At 37.5% G+C, this 23,806-nt stretch overlaps 1 protein-coding gene across 5 annotated transcripts in view; it reads right to left on the bottom strand.

Annotated features, from left to right (window-relative positions):
- ptprua (protein tyrosine phosphatase receptor type Ua) overlaps positions 1 to 23,806 on the bottom strand; it is a 232,253-nt gene that overhangs the window by 55,893 nt on the left and 152,554 nt on the right. For all 5 annotated transcript variants that reach the window (XM_047816652.1, XM_027143997.2, XM_047816651.1 and 2 more), the window contains exons 8-13: positions 13,411 to 13,734; positions 8,366 to 8,475; positions 5,463 to 5,664; positions 4,559 to 4,661; positions 3,673 to 3,961; positions 344 to 380 (exon numbers count right to left, since the gene is read on the bottom strand). In XM_047816652.1, coding sequence (XP_047672608.1) covers positions 344 to 380; positions 3,673 to 3,961; positions 4,559 to 4,661; positions 5,463 to 5,664; positions 8,366 to 8,475; positions 13,411 to 13,734 — 1,065 coding nt within the window. The remainder of the gene's footprint in view (positions 1 to 343; positions 381 to 3,672; positions 3,962 to 4,558; positions 4,662 to 5,462; positions 5,665 to 8,365; positions 8,476 to 13,410; positions 13,735 to 23,806) is intronic.

Genomic DNA, 23,806 nt, shown 5'->3' with positions numbered 1-23,806 from the left:
ACCTTGGAGTCTGTCCCAGGGGACTTAGGAACACCCTGGACAGGGTGCCAACTATTTTGCTGTTAACTAACATACTGCTAGATTGCCCTCATTTCAGTTGCAGCAGTCGCCACTGATGGGGCAGTGGTAGCTCACACGGCTGAGGCCCTGGGTTACTGATCAGAAGGTTAGGGGCTCAAGCCTCAGCCACCACCAACCCACAACAGTTCGGCACATGTTCAAGGCCCAAAAAAAATAATTTCACTATGCTGTTTTTTGAAAATAATGCTGTGTTCTGATGTAATAATGAGTGAAAATGGCGGCAAATGGATGCAAGCTTGTCTCAGAAGAAAAAAAAAATTACCTTTCCGTGCTATCCGAACACAGTTGATCCGGGTCTCCTGCACACAAATACAGAGGAAACAAAAGGTTATTAGGGCTACCTCTGAGTAATTTGTCTATAATGATGGTGTAAATTTGGTGCGATACAGGAAAAAGAAAGGCTTCTACCTAGAACAAATGTGCTATTCAAGATTCTTTAGAAAAAAGCCCAAATACCTAAAGTGATTAATAGTGCTTAAGGTACAGTGAGCAATCGCCTTTGAGTAACCTTGCCATTTACTAATTCAAACACAGTCGGTGGCTTAATTTTAATGGTTTGAAACATAAAAAGAATCTTAGAAATGCCATTAACCTCAATTCCATTTAAATACACCTCTATTCTCTGATAACTGCAGAGTCCTCAGTAACTTCAGCTGAATATGTAATGAAGCATGGGAAATTATACACGTGCCATAATGATGCGAGAATCAGCTGGAGTGGCAAAAAAGGAGGGATAGACTGATCAGGAGATACAGTAAGCTAAACTTAAATGAGTTTTTAGCATTGTGTAACACTCCTATTGTAGCAGCTAAATGTTTGTTTAAACAAAAGTAAACAGTTATTTAAAAAAAGGATCAAGAAAAGATGCAGTATATGAATTGTGTCTTCAGGAATTAGTTACCTTAAGAAGTTAACAGTAATTAATAAAGTGTGTGCATCATTGCCATTTTTGTGGTTCGTGTCTTTAGTCAAAAATGAATGCCAGTATTTATGTGGGGAAAAGATCAGAGCCTATTTAGGCACAAGTCCGTTTTCTGAGAGCTCCATTCAAATCATGCAGTCAGCATTAATAAGTATTTAACAATACTCTGAATACGTGCAACATTCCCCACACCGTTGTTTAGTTTTATGCTTTTATTTATCAGAGCCTAAATAACAATGCTGTGGTCCTCGTCAACTGTTGTAGACACACTGCTGGAGGTTTTGTGCTCCACAACAACAAACTGACACAAGTTCTGAATTTTTAGAGGTAAGCACACTTGTTGATAATTACATTCAAATCAAAATTGTGTCGGTTGTGTACACAACCATAAAAAGTATAATATGCAGCGAAACGGTTCTGACTGTGCTATAAAAAATAGGATAAAAACAGTCAGAATAAAAGGTGTACTTATTTTTTCCCCTTGTTTTTGAATGTTGCTTCATATAGAATTCTTGTTGCCTGGTCATTTGATTGAAGTGTATTTTCTTCACAGACTGAAGTGCAGCTTAAGCTGTCACGAGCCCCAAGTAATTTCCTAGAACTGTACAGCTGTTAATGACTAAGGACTACTTTAAGCTAATCCTAGCCTTTAATGCTACAGTATATGCACTACAGTACATATTGTATACACTACACTACTCTTTGTATACAATACACTACACTGTGTATACATTACACTACACTTTGTATACACTACACTACACTTTGTATACACTATAGTACAAATTGTATACTGTACACTACACTACACTTTGTATATATTACAGTACACATTGTATACACTACACTACTCTTTGTATAAACTACACTACACTTTGTATACACTACACTAAATTAGTGTCAATTATACAATGTGTACTGTAATGTATATGATTATATGATTGTTGCCTGGCATAAGGCCTCTAATCATTTCATCCACAGAAGAAAAAAAAACAGTAAGACATTCATCACACCCAATCCAAACAAATAGATTAAAATAAATCAAATAAAATAAAGGAACTATTTAAAACTATATATCAGGTGCATCACTAACTCCTGCTAATGATTTACAGAGGCAGGGTGTGAGTGCTTCCTTCACACACCTTTTCTTTATTTAGGAGCTAATTAGAATGAGTGGAACCACTTTATTTATATTAGAACAATTGATCACAATCCTTTGGCAGTTATACAACATATTTATATATTAAATCAGTGAAAACATTTTTCCAGTATGGAAAAGTGCTTCACAGCAGAATTAGACAACAACAACAAAAGAAAAACAGATCATGGCATAATGGAGATATAAAGAATCTAGGGTTATGCAAACTGGGGGTGCGTCTCAATCAGATCCCTAGTTCCCTGGCTTGTGATTCAGTATATTGTGTACACTGGCTCAGTACACATTGGGACACTGATGACTCAGTTTCCAATGACAAGATTAAGTACTCTTTGTGCACATCGTGCTTGAAGGCAATCCCTTGGGGCATCTCAAAAAAGCTGAAATGGGTTTGATATCACTAGTTACTTTGAAACATTTAAAATGTTCCAAAAAAAACACCAAATACTTATGAAACACTACAAATTCTTAAAGCCCTGAGTGTCATTGTGACCACTGTGACATGACAAAGACATTCAAAGCTGAAAACAGACTTTTCCAAAATCTGGCACAAATTCCATTTTGGCCTCTAATAAATAGAGTTAAAGGACATTATGGGAAAACACTTCGATTGTTCTGTTACATATGATTGCAACATTTCTACATAAGGTAAGTAATCATTTGAGATATACAACAATAACAGTGCACTGGGAAAAATTTTGTTATTGAGAGATAGATAGAAAGAGAGAGAGAGAGAGAGAGAGAGAGAGAGAGAGAGAGAGAGAGAGGGAGAGAGGGAGAGAGGGAGAGAGAGAGCGAGATCATAGAGATCTTAAAAGATTAAAATGGCCAACTACAGAACATTAAAAAGTTCCGCCTCATTTTCTGTCTCACTAGACATTTACGTCTCTTCACAACCAGTTTCGGACATTTGTAAGACTGAAGATGCAAATGGTGCAAAGAAAAATGAATGTTTCTTTTTATATTTCCCTTCTCGAGTGGATTGACGAAGCAAATTAAATTCATGCTCGGTCTGAGTGCACACTAATAACAGAAGACACACTCAGAATTAAAGACATTTGGAAGATAAGATCATATTTTTTTTATTACAAAATTCTAGCCGATTTTACTGAGATTCTCAGCATCCAAAAAAAAAAGGGACGGGTTAAACAGCTACACTGGCAGCTATTAAACAGTGCACAGTATGGGTAGTCAAACTAATCCCTATGTGATTATATACTCAGAAAACAGAAAACATGTAGCTCTTATTTGTCACTCTCATGTGTCATTTTCTTTACTGTTGACACACAATTAATTTCAAAAAATTTTCATATTTATTAATCTCCAAAATATCTATTTAACTTTAATTAAATACAAAATCTGGATAAGAAATAACTTATAACATGTGAAACAATGTTGTTATTTAACACTTTCATCTTGACCCAAACTTCCACAAAAGTGAAGTTCATTAGCATGATTTACAGTTACATCTTTAATAGCATCCATGTCAGGAATAAACGCTGTGTACACTCACCCCTCTGAAATTGCTTGCTGCCTGTAAATAGATGAGATAACTTCTGCTTGGGTCCAGAGGAGTGTTCCAGTACCCATTGTAGGTGTGGTTGTCCCCTACTGTGAATGGTGTGGCTGCAAGAAGACTGCTGGGAGGAAGCTCAGCCGTGTAGTAGTGTGGAGGAACACCTCCTGCTCTGCCCTGAGAGTCTCCCTGAGACGAGGGAGAAGGAAAGCAGTCGTGATGGCCGAGCTCTCTCCTCTTCACCTGCCGTGAGCCGTCCTCCTCCACCACCACTATGTGGTAAGCACTGTAGATGATACAAGATATGATGAGTGTTTTCATCCATGGGAGTAAAAGTAAAAGGTGCAAAATTAGACACTAAATAATTAGACACGTCTTAGTTGATTGCATGCATTTGCTAAAAGTGGAAAACTGTAGAAACAGCAGGATGCCAAACCCAGATGGATGGAGTCACATGTTCACGATCCCCTTTCGTAATCTGTAACTTCAACTGTATGCTATAGAACTTGTACATTTTATCACTCTGTCATCTCATGTAATTATTTGCAGCAGTTTTTAATCCAAGACATTGATAAGACTGAACTCTTTTTATGCCAAATGCCAAGATGTGGCTTTTGTAATAGATAGAAAGCCATTATGCTTTAATGTTTAATGTTTAACCAAAAAGATTTTGTAATAGCATCCCTATATTAAAAATGCAGCACAGTACACTAAGAAAAGTCCAAAGCAGTCTATACTTTGTGAATGCATGCAGTTCACTCGTCCACCAGAATGCAGGCTTCAAAGTAAACAACCCCAATTTACATTTTAGTGACTAGTGAGCAGATTAGAAAAGCTGCGGAGTAAACATTGTGTTATTTGTTGTCATTTGTTTTTTAGGCACCTGACAGGAGCTCCACGGGCCAGAGCAGGACGCAGCAGCACAGTGATGGTGCTCTCAGTCTCACTTAAAGGAGAAGGGATGTCTTCATAATCAAATGCAGGAGCTGCAGGTAGAGAGAAAGAGACAGAGACAGAGTGAGGGGGGAAGACAGAGAGAGAGAGAGAGAGAGAGAGAGAAATAAAGAGAAATAGAGGGAAAGACAGAGAGAGAGAGAGAGAGAGAGAGAGAGAGAGAGAGAGAGAGAGAGAGAGAGAGAGAGAGGGAGAGAGGCTACCGTATTTAGTCTGCATCAGTCGTTCAGTAGGTACAGTATGTTAAAATCAATCACAGCTGCAATAAGAGAAAGCACACCAACATGCTCTAAAAGTAAGTTCAACGAAGATGAACAATATTATTTTGTTATGGTGATTTTCAAGTTTTCTTTTGGATTTGTTCTTATTCGCTAAAAGCAATGGCTGGGTATAAACACTTTGGGTCATGTTGTTAAAGGAAAATGATAGGTTGCAATACAGTACCTTCATGCTATATCACACACACACACACACACACACACACACACACACACACACACACACACACACACACACACACACACACACACACACTTCAATGACTGAACTACTAAGTAGCTTTCCTCCTCATATCACCGCAGGGAGTTTTTCCTCGCCACCATTGCCTTAGACTCACTCATTACAGATAGAAGTTATAGATAAATAGTAACTGAATGTTATAATTTAATTATTAATTCTGTGAATCTATATGTCTGTAAAGCTGTAAGACTTATTGTTAAAAGCGCTAGACAAATAAATTGAAATGTAAACTCCTGATACACCGAGAAAACAAATCAAACCCTTCTCTTTTACACTTTTACATTAAAGTGTTAGTAAATATTTTCAACACCTACCTGAAATGTTTGTGGTGATCTCGGTTAAGGTGGTCTGACCAAAGCCCTTGGCAGTTCGAGCACGCACAGATACCAGGTATGTGGTTCCAGGTTGAAGGCCTGAGAACATGTGGTACGTCTCGTTCTTAAGTTTAGCAATAGTGCGGCGTGGGCCTGGCACATTCACGCTGGGATCGAAGGACTCGATACTCTGGTAGCTGATCTAGAGTGCAAAAAGAAAACAAAGAGAAGTCTGTGATTATTCAGATATAAACTAATTACTAAATACAAGTACAGTATAGGACCTAAACATTGGGAAAATTAGACAAAAAAGGTTATGGATTCTAAAGGTTTTAGGAAACATTGTTACAAGTAGTCTAGATTTTTTCTTTTAAGAGAAAAAATGGTTTAAAATAAACCAGGGCTCTAAGAGTTAGTAATAAGTGTTCTGTATTGGTGAAAGTAAAACTAAAAATAGGGTTTGGTGTGTACATGCTCCACAGAATAGTTCAGGGTTCTAAGGATAAATGGTAAATTGACAAAAACTTGGATAAGGTTGAAATAGTTTGTGGAAATTTGTCCAAAAAGAGCTAGAATTCTAAGGGTTAATTGTGAACACTGTGGACACTTTTAAACCAACTTTCCTTTCCTTGCCTTTCCTTTCCTTTCCTTTCCTTTCTGTTTCCCTTCCTTTTTTTTTTGTTTGTTTTAGAGCTGTATACTAAAACTAAAAACTCAGATCTCATGTTTGTGAGCTGTCCCATAATTAGTTCAGTGGTTAAAACAACTTCTTCACATGCTAAATCACTTCTTTTAACCCCTTGCACTGGATAGTCCAGGACTGAAAGTGCAGGTGATCCAAAACAAATTGAAAACACACAGCAAGGACGGACACAACTGGAGCGTGGCAAGTTGATGAAATACTAATATTATAAACACTTACGCTTGCCCCGCATGAGAGCATCTAATAAATGCAAATAAATGATTGTGTTTGTGCCCTGCACTAATTACAGCTCTGAGAAACAGCTTCTCTCTGGAACAGAAAAGAAAGCTATCCATTTTTTTTTTAATTAGTTCCGACACTTGGAGGGTCATGACAGAAATGCAGCCAGAGAAGCTTTAAAATAAATAAAGATAAAGATCTAATAATGGGAAATCAATTATTTAAATTTCTTTCTTTCTGTGTATGGTTTCTTTGGGGTTCGCTTGTCTCCAAAGAGACAACAAGTTCAAGTCAAGTCAAATTTATTTTATTTGTATACCGCTATTAACAATCGACATTGTCACAAATTTGATTTTATAGAAATGTATAAATTCAGGAAATAGATTCTATATCTTAAATTTGTTTTTAATGGTCAGTCAAGAGGCAATGGTGTTGAGGAACGATATTAAAAGAAACCTTCAGAGGAACCAGACCCATAAGTAAACCCATCCTCATCTGGGTGACACCAGATATTGTGATAATAAATCATTTCCCTTCTATAACTGTAATGAGTCTGTCTGTGTTTTGCTTTGTTTCTGTCTGCGGTCATTCCCTGCTGTTAATTGTTGGCCCCGCCCACTCATTTGTTAGAATGGACATTAATTGCACTCAATCTCTTCCCCAGGTGTTTTGTCTTAGTCTTTGATTGTCTCCGCCTTGTGATTGGTTCTTGTTCACTATATCTACTCTGTTTGTTCACTTCCCTGGTGTTAGTCGTTGTTGGTGTAGTATGTTGTCTGTTTATGTCTCTGTTCCTGTTCTGCCATGTTTTTGCCTGCTTATCTGTTGCTTGTTTTGGTTTATTAAAAGTTCAAACTGCATTTGGATCCTCACTCGCCTTTGTCTCATCATGACAATAACTATGAGCTACATTGTCGAACGGCAAATACGTAAACAGTAAAATTCTTGACCACCTATGATGAATCAAAACCTTTATCACCTTTATCCTATGATGAATCCACAGGGTACGAGAGCTCACCGAATAGAAAATGATTTAAATCAAGTCACCAAATCTTAAAATCAAAATCTTTACTAAAAATCTGTGAGATTTCTTAGTGCCTCATTAAAACCGTGCTTCCCCCACTATTAACAAAACAAGAGCTTATTTTTATATTTAAAAACAAAAAAGGTCCTCCCAACAGTTTTAGACTGCTGCTATCCTTAGTCTGTGACCTTGTGAACCAGTGTTAATGTATTCACTGATAAAGACTTCAAAAGCACATTCGTACGTCGTTCTGGATAAGAGCGTCTGACAAATGCGTGAAATAAGGGAATGGTGTTCATGGATCCAGTACACATCTAGATGCTATTTTTTTGGAAGATTTTTATTTACAATTTTTTTGTTTTTCATTTAAATTCTCACATTGTTATTAAGTTTATATTGATTTATATATTTATTTGTTTGTTTGTTTATTTATTTATTTTTACCTTTTTTCTTTTTTTTACACAATGCGCAAATCACATAAAAATTGTTAGGACTCAGCCAGGACTTTGGCCATGTTCGTTTTGTTTATGTTCCTCGTCACATGTCTGCCCCGCCTTTGTCTGCTCCTCCCGTCTCCACACACCTGTTTCCCATTGTCATTACCTTTGTTTATTTAACTGTGCCACGTTGCCTTGTGCAGTGCAGAATCTACAGTACTGTTGTTTTGTCCTGTTGTCCTGTCTTTAGTCCGTGTCATGTTTCGTGTCTTTTTGTTATTAAACCCCCTTTATTTGGCTATCCTGCATTTGGGTTCGTTTTAATGAAGCTGTTGGATGAGCAGATAAGTGATGGAATATTTTTATATACTGTATATAAATGAGAGAAATGCTGATAAAAAACTTAAACATAATGACAGAAGCATTTACATTAACATGTGCCCGTGTTATCGTCTATGGCACATCATCTGAGTAATCCACTGTACGCGAAGGCTTAGAGAAAAATTTGTTTGTTTTTTACCTCATACTGTGTGATCAGACCATTAGGTTCCACAGGCTCCTCCCACTTCAGAAAGATCATATCGTCTAGTGGAGTTAAGGTCAGAGACTCTGGTGCAATACCTCCGGGGACTGTAAAAAGTCAGAAAAAGAAGAAAGAGTCCATAGAGATACAAAACTAAGAGGGAAATGTATGTCTCGAACCAGCAAAGTTCAGCAAAAATAAACAATTTGAAAGGGAGAGCAAAAGAGGAATCAGGATAGACAGACCATAAAAAATGTAATAATTAAACAAACAAACAAAACTTCATGAATATTTTGCCTTTAGCAGCAATAGAGAGAAAATCAGATGAAAGCACTGAGAGAGCTGAAGAGAAAATGAACCATGCTGTGTAATTAAAATGACAAACAGACAGGAAATCCTCCAGACCCGAATGAAGTCGCCAGAGGATGCGATACTGTAAAAAACTAACTGTCACACACATCCACACTATAGCACTATAAAACCTCTATAGACTTCAACATGGGGAAAAAAGCACCAGCAGGAGGTCGGTATGACCAAAAATAAGTAAAAAGTCAAAGAATAAGAAAGACAAAATATACACATAAACCATCAGATATGCTGCTGTCAGACCTTCTGTCTCTGTGTGTTTATTCTTGTACTGATGTGTACAAGCGTCTAACTACAATTTTGCTTAAGGCAGGCTCAAGGCTCCTGGCAAATTCAAACTGTGAGTAAGCAGCATAGTAAGCATGATTAGGGCTCGGCACAAGCAGAGCCAACAGATGGGATAGATTACTGGCTTTCTGTAATGTGTAAAAACAAACAAACAAAAACATCAACAATATATTTCTAGATGTAGGTTATAATATTACTAGCAAAGCCTAATCTGATATTTTGGTTTTTGATTGTCTTTTATACTGGCCAAAAGACCAGGATCGAATAAAAATGAAACAGTAAATTCCACTGAAAATTAGGCTAATGAACCAGGCAGGTTCCTGCTTCCTCTGAAACCAACAGCATCTGCTTCGCCTTCTACGTCACAAGGCAGTATAACACACTCGGAGGGACACAGTCGCCAATCTTGCATGCATACATGAGCTCAGAAATGCTCATGGCTTGGCTGGATTTTCCTGCTTTGCTCCTGGCACCAACCACACATGAGCATTTAACTAGGCGCAAATTAAAATCAACAATCCAGTGTACCCAAAAGCATGCTTTTGGGAGGTCTGAGAAAGACAGAAAACCTGGAGGAAACCTTCGCAGACAGAGGGAGAACATCAGAAACCCCACACAGACTTCCATGAAACTGCCATGCAACCCATAAAGGATCCAAACACTTTTCTTTTATAATAAGCTCTATTCTTCAGGGAAGGCTTTCCCTGGATGTTGGAGCGTGGCTGTTGGGATTTGTGTTCATTCAGCATCAATGAGATCAGACACTAGTGTTGTAAGAGGAGGTCTAGGGTGGAGTCTGTGTTTCAGTTCATCTTAAAGGTGTTAAAGGTGTCGCTAAATATTAATGTAGGGTGTCTGCCAAATTAATGTAGTGGTATACCATGTATTGCAGGAGGGCATCTACTGTATCATGATTGAATCAGGAATCTCTGTGTTGATCATGGAGACAGGAGTATACACATGGTCATGACAGTAAACACCCCATGTGTCCTGTGTGCACCACATATATTTAATACAAACTCCTTATATTTGACCTTCCGTTATTAGTGCTTATCGTGGCAATACAATTTGTACTTTATCGATATTATATTGACAATTCATTTAAATATATTGTCTATATTATCTAGTCAATACTTGGATGGGTTCAGTTTGGTGTCAGTGGTAAAGGATGGGGAAAAAACCTTCCTTGAGGGTCTCCAGATTGAAGAAAGCACTTTTCCCAAAGGATATAACATAATTTTTAGCAATATATCAATTCTACAATATATTCCCTGGGGTTATTATTATCCCCACACTGGAACACACTGTTGTAGAAATGACATGATGGATTCAAGACAATACAATCTCAGAGATACATTACCTTTCCATGTAAAAGAAACGTGACTTTATGTGTAATAGAAAAACAGTTTATGGAGACACACAATGAAGTCCATTCTTGGTGTTAGTCAGTGGTGGAGAGACGGAGAGGTGTGTTATAGGCCATCCATTGATGCAGATAAAATAAAATGGTGACACGATGCATTATAGTTAATTGTGCCTCATGTCTTACAGAAGCATACTGTAGGTTACATTTGACAAAGGGTGAGGTGCCTAAACACCCTGGTCTTCTTTGCCACCAATAAAAGAGGAGATCAACATATTAATCTGGAATGATTGACAGCCGGACTGTCTGGAAGCCCCACCCTCTTCCCAAAACCTCACAAGTGCTTGGCAGGTCTCCTTCTGTCGAAGTAAGTGGAGGATGTTTATGTTTAAATCTATCAATGTATGTTGAATTAGCTATTAGACACAAGACTCACAAAAGCAACAAAATTTAGCATTGGTTAAATTTGTCAACATTTGAGATGAGGCTGAAAGACCCTGTTCTGGAAATCCAAATGATACAAGCAAACAAAACATTGGGAAGGGATTAAAAAGTCCCACTAGAATCAAAAAGCAAAGATTTTCTCTGCACTACAAAAGTCAGCCAAATCAGTAGTGATGGAAAATACAAATGGGACATCTGTACAGCAAAGTATGCCAAGTGGAAACTTCAGGACATACTGGAAGTACTAAAAACTGTTCGTCTATATGGAAATGGCTTAAAACCAAAAAAGAGTCAAACTATCAGTACATAGCATCTATTTTCCCCAGGTATCTTAACAGCTTCTGCAAAATGGAAAAAGAAAAAATTCTAAAAGTTTGTAGATGATATCTGTCTCATGGCCCTAATGGTAGATGCTAATGCTATGTGGAATGCTTCATATCGCTGCATGCCAATGGCATCCTTGGAAATGGCAGCTATGGGAACTGTGAAATAAAACTCCACACATGCCCCTTCTCTAAAATCCAATTTCCCATGATTCCAATCTTGAACATTTTCAGGTAGGATAGAGACAGAAAAAAATGTACATTCTATATCAACTGAACGTGCTGATAGTGATAACAGCCAACAAACAGCTAACAGATGTAAGGTGGGTTTAGAGAAATAGGTGCATCTAGTGGTGAAAACATCCTTTCTTGAAAACGGCCATATACATACTGCTAAAATGAGTAAAGAACGAAGTCAAGCGCTTATACAGTATGGCTTATTCAATTGCCAATTTGCCATTATGCAGATACTGGGAATAAGCTCCTACATATATATTCCGAAACTCCATTTCTTCCACTAACTGTGGCCCCTCAGGACCAGATTTAGTAATGCTTTTCTGCCTGGTTTCAGGCTCAATTACTATACATTCTGCACAAACGACCTTGACTATAATGTACAGTACTGGTCTACGAGAAGTTGCATATTTTTTACAAAGCCACAATATCCTGTGATGTTTACTCTGATCATATTATATTACCAGACATGCCAATATTCACATACTTAGCATAGAAGCTCTGCAATTTAACAACAGACGATGCTGCCACATGTCATCACTCAAAAACATGCAAAACACCTTGGTCTTCTTTTCCCTCAATAAAAACAGGAGATCAACATATTAATGTGGAATGATTGACAGACTGGCTGCCTGAAAGCCCTGCCCCCCAGCTATCGCTCACTTATTATTGTTTGATGTCAAAAAATAAAATAAAACGCCTATCAGTTTTTTAATATTATCCTGACATAAATGACAAAATAAATGAAAAAATAAAGCTTGGCAATGATCATTGGTGCCTCTGGTGAGTGTAAGCAGTTAGAATAGTTATCTTTCTTTTCTCATCTAATAACAGAACTTGTATTAATCCTAGCACATATCATATTTCTTGTTTAAATTGTTACTTTTAGATGCTCTAACATCTACAGCGTGACATCAGTAGAGGCTCGATACAGACCTGAAACAGATTAACTACAAGCGGCATGTTTGATGTATCACTTGCTAGAATGAACACAGAGTAAAAATCATTGTGCAGAATATTCCATAGAAACTATTGTGTGACGTGACAAAGACGCTGAACATGGACACAAAAAAACATGGAACAAATTCCTTTTTTCCTTCTTATCCTTTTCTTCTTAACGTGGATATCAGTCAATGGGAAAAGATAACCCCGTTCTGATGAAGTTACATGAGACTGAACAGTGAAAATGTGCCTGAAGCATAGAAAGCCATCAGCTGGACTCTCTATGGTTGATTCTGCTGGCAAGATTGAAGCGCTAAAGATGAGAGGATAATTAATTTTTTTTTCTCTTCAAGTTGTACTCTTGCTCTCTGTTTTGCAGAGTAAGCTGCAGGTTTTCACACTTTATTAACACAATTAATTCTAATGTTTCTGCTGTTTACAATTAATCATTAACGCATGACATGCTGAGTATGGCTGAAGAAATCTAATGTGAAATCGAGGCTGGGGGAAAAGAAGAGACGGAGGGGAATAAAAATCCTTTGAAGTGATAAATAAGGTGAATTCGTTCATAGTGAACAGATCTTCTACCGTTATTCACTGCCAGTGTGGAAGGTATTTATTTTCTGATTAGTTTAATCTTTGGCTATTTGCATGAAAATGTGCTTTATTACCTGTCCAACGTGACAAAAAAGAATTTCTTTATTCCCCTTCATTGATGATGGTGGCTTATTAATTTTTCATCTTTTTCCATTTTGAAATGTTTGCTCAGCCATTTCATTATGCTGATGCCAAACAATCTGAGAATCAATATTTGCACTGTTGTTATAAACAGTAGAATTGGGCAACCTACTGTGTACAATGGCATGCTTACTGTATAATTATAATAATAAAGCATGCTGAATGATTTTAGCCATAGGATAACACTAATAAATATCCAAATATCCTTCATTTTTCACTATGAAGAAAGCTAGCAAAAGATCAGGTTCAGGGGTTTCCAAAGTTGTGGATAATGATGAAGATTTTTGAATACTGTGTATGTCTGTAATTATGTTTTTTGTTATAGAATGTAACCCTGTACTTACTGTCCTCATCCGTCTGGAACGTGACCTCTCGGCTCTCTTTCTTGCCCTCTGGGTTGGTCAGAGCGAGCCGCACGTGAACAGGACGGAACGGGGGCAGGTCTCGTAGCGTGAACCTTGACATATTCTTTTCCACTGACAAACACTCCCTCACGGTGGCATTATTAGTGATGGCTCCACCCCCTGTAGCTGTGTAGTAACGGTAGCACAGAGATAGCGAGTACGTGTGACATCGCGTCAGGTTGTAGCCGAGCGGCTCCCACTGTAGCAGCAACTGACGAGGCTGAATCTCAGACGCAGTGAGGCCCCGGAGTGGACGCATGGGCTCTGTGTGTGTGTGTGTGTGAGAGAGAGAGAGAGAGAGAGAGAGAGAGAGAGAGAGAGAGAGAGAGAGAGAGAGAGAGAGAAAGAAAACTTAATATACTTTATATTAATATTAATACACATTATTAGATATATACTTTAATAGAGTATTGGTGTATAACTGAGTGTATTGGTGTGGATTAATCTCTAAAGCACAAAAACCTGGATACCAAATGACGCATATAATTATTTTAAAAATATTGTGAAAGCAAGTATAAGAGCGATTAGACTGTCGGAGCTTTGTCTTGTCAAGCTCCAATTATTCCCATTTCACCACAGATTTTAAAGCAACAGGACAAGAAAGAGAAAAAATGAGCATTTTAACCTAAGGAACTAAGTACAAAACAAATGCCTCATCCATTTAATCTTCAATTCAGTTCAAATTTCTTTGTATTGTGCTTTTAACAATAGAGCTTGTCACAAAGTAGCTCTACACGAATGTATAAAATCAGGGAAAAAAACAATAAACACCAAAGAGTGTGCCTGCAATGATTTTATTTCTATATTTTGCTTTAAATTTCCTATCACTTTCTTCCTGGTTGTAGATCAAATTAAAATATTACATCTAACGATACATGGAATCTAAATGCACCTCAACCTCCTCTCCCTTTGAATGCCGCATTCAACCGAACCAACGTACCTGTGAGAATGAAACAGGGAAAAAAATCAAATCTCATTTGTGACTTCCGTACCGTCTCACTGTTTGAGCAGACTCGCTGGATCAAAATCAAGCTACACTGATTAGACTAATTAATGACACACATCTGTAGGGACATCTTGAGGCTTAGTGTTAGACAGACCATCAAAAACCTCTATGCTGAAACCCCTGCACACAGCAAGAGGCGTCTGTTTGTTCTCATAAGATATGGATAAAACCTGAAATAGTATAATATTAGTACATTTCTAGGCTTTGTGATTCATTTGTAAAATATTAAAATGAGCATGGGCCTGTTAGGATTCCCAGGTGATTTTGACTGCTCTTTTCCCTTATTCCTGCCTCTGCATTCAGATCTACCCTAACCCTACCCATATAAAAGCCTCTCATTGCCCTTAGTTGGTGCTCTGAGTTCTGACACACAGAAGGTATGCATCATAGAAGTACATAACATTCTGAAATATATAATATTATATACACTCTGGTTTGATATATAATAACACATACATTGATTCCATACATTCACATAACACTATTTCCCTTCTCTCCATCTTCTACTTGCTCTTTCTAGTTGCTTTGTGAATTTTAAAATAGCTCCTTTTTTTCCCCACATGCATTTGCCAAATTACACATAATGTTTTTGTGTGTATGTATGATTAGCCTGCCACACAGGCGGCTTTGCGGGGCTGCTGTCAAAATTACTGTTTCCATGATGGATTCTAGCCACTGAATATGAACAGTTTTTCATAATCGCAACATTGAATCAGTCGCAAAATATCTGCTATTGTCTGCAGAGACAACGCTGATACGTCACATGGTATAAGCAATACTTTTTGTATTAGAATGAATATACATATATATGCAAGTGAAACAGAGAGATTGCAAAAAAAAAGATCAAAAATCCTCATACTTGTCACAACTATCAAGACATAAAACATGAGTGCTGTGTGTGTCTGGAGTATTACGTAGATAGAAGACAGAAGATTCTGATTTCGAGGCGCGCTTCGTCGCTCTAAGTGACTGAGATGAATTGACACTTTAGGCCATGCTGACAGTGATGTATAAGCTGAATAAAAAAAGAGGTGCCGCTATACAGGAAATGGATCAAAACGTTTCCTGCTCTAGCTCCAAACCCAGTGCAAGCATGTACAGACTTCCCAAGATGGATGTTATATTTGAAGCCATGGAATTGTGGTTCAAAGTGATTCTCAAGCCCTGAACAAAATGAACTTCATACTGAGTGTTCTGTAGAGTAAACAGAAAACCCTTAAGCATATGACATCATTCATCACAAATTAAAGGAAGTGTGATGAATGGTGAAACACCTGTATAGCCTCAATTTTTCCCCCCCCCAAAAAAACAACCAGGTCCAAACAAATCTCCTGTAGGTATCTGGGAAGATACAACATGTGTTTCACATCTGTTTCATACTAATCAATTCAATCAGAGACCGCTCACTTTATGTTTATATGGGGTTCACTTCCTGTACATTGTCGAAAGCACCACACACCATCGAGATAATTTCATTACGGGAGAAAGGAAAACAAATGTGTTGTATTGATTTGCAGGGATGCTTCTATCATCCTTCCTTCTAGCCTTTCTTGTTCCTTTCCTTCCATGCTTCCTTGTTCCCTTCCTTCTTTTCTTCTTTCCGATCCTTCCTTCATTTTCCCTGTATGGAGTGTCCCCTTTCTCTACCTTGCACCCTGAGTCCCCTTGTGATAATGTAGTATAAGCAGTACAGCAAATGGATGGAATAGGTTCATAAAATAAATGTTATACTATTTTATTTACTTGCTGCAAACATTTCGACAACCCCTGCTGTACATAATGTCAGATTTACTAGATGTCCAATCAATATTTTAGCCTGTCGGCCTGGTCTAACCTAATGTTCTGGAGCATTCAAACTTTGCTGTCAAAGTTATTACTGTCTCAGAGATTAGGAATGAAAATCTCTTGGATTAATAAACTATGTGGTCACAGTGGGAATGCATATTTCTAAGTATCTGATGGTCAGTTAGATATTTACATTTAAATTTACTAAATCATCGAATGGAAAACAAGGCAGCCCCTGGTCTAAAATAAAAAGTATTACGCAACAGTCACAGCATGCCACATGTGCGGTCTTGTTTATGGAGTAGAAATAGATTTAGTCCGCAAAGCAGTAGGAGCTCATTTGTGTCTGGACACGTTTAATAGAGACTTTTAATGCCATTATAGCTAATATTATTGGAAAAATAATATCTCTGTCTCTTATCTTAGACGAGCTTTACATCTGCCCACCATCTCCTCCTCGCATCAGATCTCATGATTCATATAATAAGAGCCACTTGAATTAGTTTCAAAGTTGCTAAAGCATATCCTAAAAGCAAAAAAGACATTTTAATGACATTAATGCAAATTTTGTCTTCTACTGCTGATCAAATATTGGTTGCTTTATATGATTTTGTAAGGTACATACAGTTATTATTGAAGGTATTTTTTTAAAAAGCTTATATAATAATCAATATAATATATAATAATCAATCTATCTATCTGTCCTCTGTAGTGTTTATCTTATAACAAGGATCTAATGGGATTCCCAAAGCATGTCTAGTAAATATATATTATAAGATGATATAAGATATAAGTTTTCTATGCTAGACCTGCCTAAAGATTCCTAAAGGATGTTTTCTATTAGAATGCAAAAGGATTTTTTGACCAGGGCTATTTTGCTGAGTGTTGTTTTCCCTGTTTATTGATCACTTGACCCTGTTTTTGTCCCTGAGTGTTTTGGCATTGTGTGACTCAGACTTTCATTAAAGCTGCATACGACTGCATCTGTCTCAGTCTCACGACAAGATGGTAGGTACGCTACATCATGTTTGTTTGGGGTTTTTTGGTACAAGCTAGAGATGAGAGATTTCTCCAGTGTGGGTACTGTATGTATTCGGCCAAAGAGAATGTATAATACAGACCCTAAAGGCTGTCCATATGAAGATGTTTAAAGATTAATAATGTATTATAACACATTATTTTGTATATGTGTGGGCTTTAGGAGCAGTATCATTGTCAGAAGCACTGCTGAGGCCAATATACAGACCTTGAGCTACTATCAGACTACTGTATATCTACAGTATATTACCTCTAGCCGCACATTTACCATCTGCCCTCTGATGGCTGTAAATGTCAAATCTAACTAATATCACAATTAGCTTTAATGTTTTTATTGTTATTATTAGTATAATTAACTCATTTTGTACAGTTCTTTCATACTTTAATGATGATGAAGGCACTAAATTGTCAGTCTTTTTAGCCTTCAGGAGACATCCTGTATGATGAGCTGTATGATTTATGACACACACATATTAAGACAGCTGACTATTATAGCACCTCAGTCAAGCCAGACTGCATGACATGATGACACGGGCGTAATTTCTGCATGACTATTTATAGGATGGAGTAACGGGAGCGTCGGTGAAAAACTGTCTCGCTGTCTCATTATCTGAGATCCAGTGGAAAAAAAATACAGACTAAACTTCACTGAGAAGAGTAAGAAGCGCTTTAGAAATCCAGGCCACTTCACAAATGCTATATGACGTCTAAATATGCAAAAAACACGAAAATTACATGAATGGATAAGTGAGGTTGTGCGTCAAAAAATGATTTTGTGAATCCATTATAGGTTATTTGTGGGTCTTTGTCTATTTCTCATAGAACTCAAGTTATTTATTGGCAAATTTTAAACCAAAAATAGTCTCATAAGTAGAGATCTAGTAGACTAAACAGATGAGACAATGCTGCTCTGGATTCTGCTTGCAGGCATTCTATTGGAAGTCCTGTCATCCATCCTTGTTATATTGCTGCTCAAATTGCTTTGGAATTCTTTTTAACTTCTTTTGGCACAATGGAAATATCTTTGCCTCCAGAGCTGCAGCCAATTCAATGCAATGAGGAACCAATGACCTTCATCAGAATTAATATATTCATAGGAATACATCGTGTTCCTTCCATGGTCAATTACCGGAGCTCCATATGAAACTGGAATGATGTCCCGAAACCAACTTGCGCTTACGTGAAAAAGTACAGTTCAAAAGTCCACTGTGGAACCTCGCAGGACTGATTTGAAGAAGTGCGTCCATTCTTGAAGGAAGAGCTGGGAAGTCAGCTTTATTGAGCCAGTTGTGGACATGGTCATGCCTGAGAAATGCCTCAGGTAGATAGATAATGTACCAACCCAATCAGTCAATCATTAAATAAAAAAATTAAATGTTAAATACATAAATAAATAAATGCAAATTTAAAATGTTTAAAATAATTACATTTTACATTTACAGCATTTGGCAGACTCCCTTATCCAGAGTGATGTACAACACTGCTTTTAATTTTCTATCGATGAATATATTAACACTGGTTCACTAGGTTACAGACTTAGGATTTCATCAACCTAAAATTCTGTTCAGGGTTATTTATTTATTTATTTTAAATATAAAGGATGAGGTCTTTACCCACCAGTTACTCGGCTGTCCGGACCCCTAGGGGAAGTTCATTCCAACACCTCGGTGCCAGAACAGAAAAGAGTCTTGCTGTAAATCTATCTCTTACCCTTAGAGATTTTAGGACCAGTCGAGCAGTTCTGGTAGTTCTGAGGGAGTGTGGTGCAGTGTGGCAAGCATCAGTGTTTTGAATCTGATGCATGACTCTACCGGAAGCAAGTGGAGAAGCACAGCAGTGGGGTGGTGTGTGAGAACTTAGGCAGGTTTAAAAGCAGGGAATTTTGGATCATTTGCAGAGGATGAATTGCGTTCATAAGTAGACCTGCTAGCAGTGAGTTGCAGTAGTTCAGTCTTGAAATGACAAGAGTCTGAGCAAGTACCTGGGCAAATACCTCGACAAAAATGGCCAAATCCTTCTGTGTCTTACCTAAAATCTATCCTCGAAAGGACACACAAGGAGCGTATGTAAAAATAAAAGCAATTATTGGTCTTGACATATTGAAAACCAAAAATTCTTTCATAGTTACCAGTAGCCACAGACAAGGCTGAAAAAAGGTCCAGTCGGGGGAAATAATGAGATACATGAGATACCATCAGATACAACAGCAGGTGTATTTTGGCTTAATATGGATTATAACCCCAGTCTGATCACTGTCTCACCACCACCTACAGTATATTCACCTATGTTCTGTATGAACTCATACTAAAAACTCATACTGAACCCTTAAGAAGCAGTTATATCAAAACATCATCTGAAGAGAGGAAATAGCATCTAATTATATTTTTAAAAAATGTGACATTAACTCTAATGAGTTTTCTACAAAAATTTAACAAAAACAAAAAGAATACCATGCAGTCTAGTCTGCGGAGATACAGCAAAATTGTGTGCTATGTGGTTGCTAGAGTAAAAGGAAAGCGGGGCCAAGTGTGTGTCAGAGGGGTAAGTGGAAAGAATTGTGCGGGTCATTTATTGTGTAAGCCAAGAAATTCTCTGATCCAGATTATGGGTGGCAAAAAAAGGTTGTGTTGCCAGTATACGGATGGCTACCGAGCTTAAAGTCCCTGATGTATAGAGACATTTTCTGGATGCACAATGTTTTAAAATGTTGAAACTTTATGAAATAGGTCACTGCTTTCAGAAAAAGTTCTAAAAGGTTATTTTTATGTTGGGTTTGGGGAAATTGTCATAGATAGAACATTTAGTACCTTTTTTTTTTTTAGTATAGCTACTATGCTATGTATCCACTGATGTATTCCCCTAATCGCATTATGTTTAGTATTTTCTAGATGATTAAGTTCTCAGTCCATATTCTCATTTATAGTTCATTTATTTTATTTTTTTTTATATCTACTTAATATATAAGATAAAGATTTGGGGAAAAATAAAGAGTTGGGTCAAAGATCCTAATACGAAAGGATTGATTTTGTTATTCTTTCATTCTTAACAAATGATTAAATGCAGGGTCTCAGATTTTTGAGAAATGCTTCAGAAAACTGAGTCGGGCCGATAATAAACAAAAATCAAAACAAACGTGTGGCCAATGAGCAGAAAGGGGCAGGGCTTGCCAATATGCGGCGGAGAGAGGGTTCAGTGCATATGTGTGACATTAGCAGAAAGCGGTTTTAGCATTGACATGGAGGATAAAAACAAAGAAAGAAAGCGAAGAAAGGCTTTCCAGCTCTGGAGAGGATCAGCTTTCCCGCGCTGGAGAGAACTGAAGGAGCGGGAAGTTGACCACATATTCACAGATTGGAGTTTCCCGAATCAATAACTCCTGAGCTAAACGCTGTTACTACACAAATAACACCTCTTTTCTATCGTAGTAATGTAGAGAGGCAGCTACAACCGCATTTTGTGTAGTAACAGCGTTTATCTCAGGAGTTATTGACTCGGAAATTCAACTTTACTTAAGACGCCGCAGCGCTTTTTTCCTTCTCGATAGGTGAGTAATGTTGGTTTTGCTTTGTTACACAGAACTAATATATGCCATCCTTCGCATGATTATGCTTGTGTGTCATTTTTGCTTGTTTGTTTATCCGCAATCGTATTGTTCTTCCCTTCAGCTATGATAAAGACACATTTCTTTCCATTAGTTGCCTGGGTTACGTATGTATGTGTGGGCGGAGCTATCAATACAGGGGTTGGACCCATTTGTGTTAGGGGTGTGTTTATTTTGGTGATTTCAAATGTCGACATTGGCTTTCAAAAATTGAAGACCCTGCCTTTAATCACTGTTAGTGATGAGGTGGAACACAATTGAATACAAACTTGATGAAATGGCATGGTTTTCATATTAATAAAGTTAAAATATCATATATCATTAAAATAAAATGTACTAATGCATGCTGTTTAAAGCAATAATCACTAACATGTATCATCTAAAGCATTAATATGTTGCTGCTGTAGTCCAAATATGGCAATTTGGAAAAATGTTACTTGAAAACATACATTTTACATGTTTAAATTATTACAGTGCATTGATCATGTATGATCATAGTATAGTATTTCTGCCTCATTTTAAACAGTTTTTCTTTCTTTCTTTCTTTCTTTCTTTCTTTCTTTCTTTCTTTCTTTCTTTCTTTCTTTCTTTATTTATTTATTTATTTATTTATTTATTCACGTGCATGACACTTTTATTAGTGGGTGTCACAGTTACATCTTCGCTGTTTGCAGTGCATTAAAATGATATTTTCAAGCCGCATCCGCGCTTCATTCTGAAAATTAAGACTTTGCATAGAATGCTGTATACAAGCGATGTAGTAGATTACAACCACGAACATAATTGCAGTGCGCAGTCGTCTCTCCATGGTGTACTGTATTTTCCTGTATTTTCCTCTTTTTGTTTACTTCCGGAGTTTCTTTGAAATTTCCCGCACGTTTATTCTGACCAATCGAGAAGCAGTTTAGGAAATACACTCAAAGACATGTGGCCAATGAGTGATGTGGATGTTATCACATGACTGCATTTTGGTTCGTTTCAACTGGTGCGGAACAGAATGATCAGTGTGGTGTGAAAAGGAACCAAAACTGCTAAAAAGCTACAATGTATCATTTTTTGCTTTTGGTCTGTACCAAATGAACTGAACTATAGGTGTGAAAGCACCCTAAGAAAGGACCTTAACACTCAGTTGCTATGCTGAGTGTTAATAAGATAAGTCAATTTCCTGACTGCCAAATTCCACAAATGGTATTTCATATATCTCTTTTGCCATGGTTTTAGGTTAATAATTTAATCTAAAGCTGAGAGTTTCAGTTGCAATTTAAAGTCATATCATATGTACTCAGTCCCTCAAACACTAGTAGCACCTTGCTGAGAAGTTCATTCCAGACATCCCAGACACAGATTCCTGCTCCTCCTGGGTGACCCTTAGCTGTTCTAATGAAAAATTTGAGACACAATCTCTCTTGCAGGTCTCGGTTCTGTCCTGGTGTCTTTGTATAGTGGTTAAACAAGTAATTGTGTGCAAATCCCACCTTCTGGCAGGTGCAGGACAAAATAAAGTACTAATGTGAAAAAAATAAATTCTGCAACACTGCTTTTAACTCCCATATTTAATAAAAGGCAACTTTTCGCCCCTACTGGGTCTTCTTCAGGCCTTTTTCGTCTTTGTATAGTGGGAAATGCCTGATAGCGCTCCAGCAGAAGCTGGCCAGTGGAGGTCCTTTTGAGATCGTCTCATGTCAGAGGAGCAGCATTAAACTTTATTTACAGTATATAAAGGGGGACAGTAGCTCTCTGACTACATTCACTTCAGCCACATTCAGCTAAACCTGGATAGCAGCCCATGCATAATTAGACTAAGTACACAGCCTGGATCCTACACATACATCAAGTGCATATATTAAAGTACATCATTAAACTCTGCTGTATAATTCCCCAACAGGAATATAACACTTGTTTGTGCAACTAACATCTTCCTGCCAGATGATATCCTTCCAGCTACTCATCACTAAAAAAATAAAGTGTTACAATTTTCTGTTGATTCAGTTTTTATATTTTTCTAAGAGAGTTAAATTACTTCTCACATCACGATAGGCCCCAACATAACTACCCTAATAGGTGTTTGTGGCTAATTGCATTGGGAAAGGAGAATTAGTTCCTTTCACTTCTCAGTCATCCATCACAGAAAGTGTTCACTAATAACCCCAACAAGACAGGGCAAGATACCGCTGCTTCGCAGCAACGACACTTCCCAGCAACGACAGCAAACTGACACCATAAAATGTCAAATGGGTCGGTATATTGTGGTAAAAAATGATGGCTGGATTTAAACCAATTAGCAATTAGGCTGAAGAGTGAAAAGTCAGTCAAAATGTCAATAAAATAAAATGTCGATCAAATTGACTTCTGATTAGAGGATTGTGATTTCAAATCCCAGGACCACCAAAGTGCCACTGCTTGGTCCTTGAGGAAGACTCTTAATGAAGTTATGAAAATTAGATAAATATAAGTAATTTTTTTGATAAGGGGGTCTGACAACCAATATAAATATACAGGGCTTTGAAAAGGGCCAATTTGTGAGGGTTAAATGACTGGGTCAATCTCTAACCCTAGCCCTAGAGACTTTCAGGAATGCTTTTAGAAACATAATGAGTTTAAGGTGTTGACTCAGACCTCAAATTCCCCAAGATCTCAATCCAATCAAAGCATCTCAGGGACATGGTGGACATACAAGTCCAATCCATGGAGGCCCCAGTTCACAATTTACAGATAGGTCTGTTGCTAACAGCTTGGTGACAGAAAACACAGCACACCTTATGGACCTACACAACATCAGGCAGGTGGTTTGATGTTATTGCTGATAGCTGTATATATCATTAGTTGTGATTTTTAGAAACAGTTCTGACTATGTTCATATCACTGGCATGAAAATATCACTGGTATGTATAAACAGAAGTATCAGG

This window comes from Tachysurus fulvidraco, chromosome 7 (assembly GCF_022655615.1).
Source record: "Tachysurus fulvidraco isolate hzauxx_2018 chromosome 7, HZAU_PFXX_2.0, whole genome shotgun sequence".
Taxonomy (NCBI): Eukaryota; Metazoa; Chordata; class Actinopteri; order Siluriformes; family Bagridae; genus Tachysurus; species Tachysurus fulvidraco.
The sequence above is the reverse complement of the archived record's forward strand: the minus strand, read 5'-3'. Positions and strand labels throughout refer to the sequence as shown.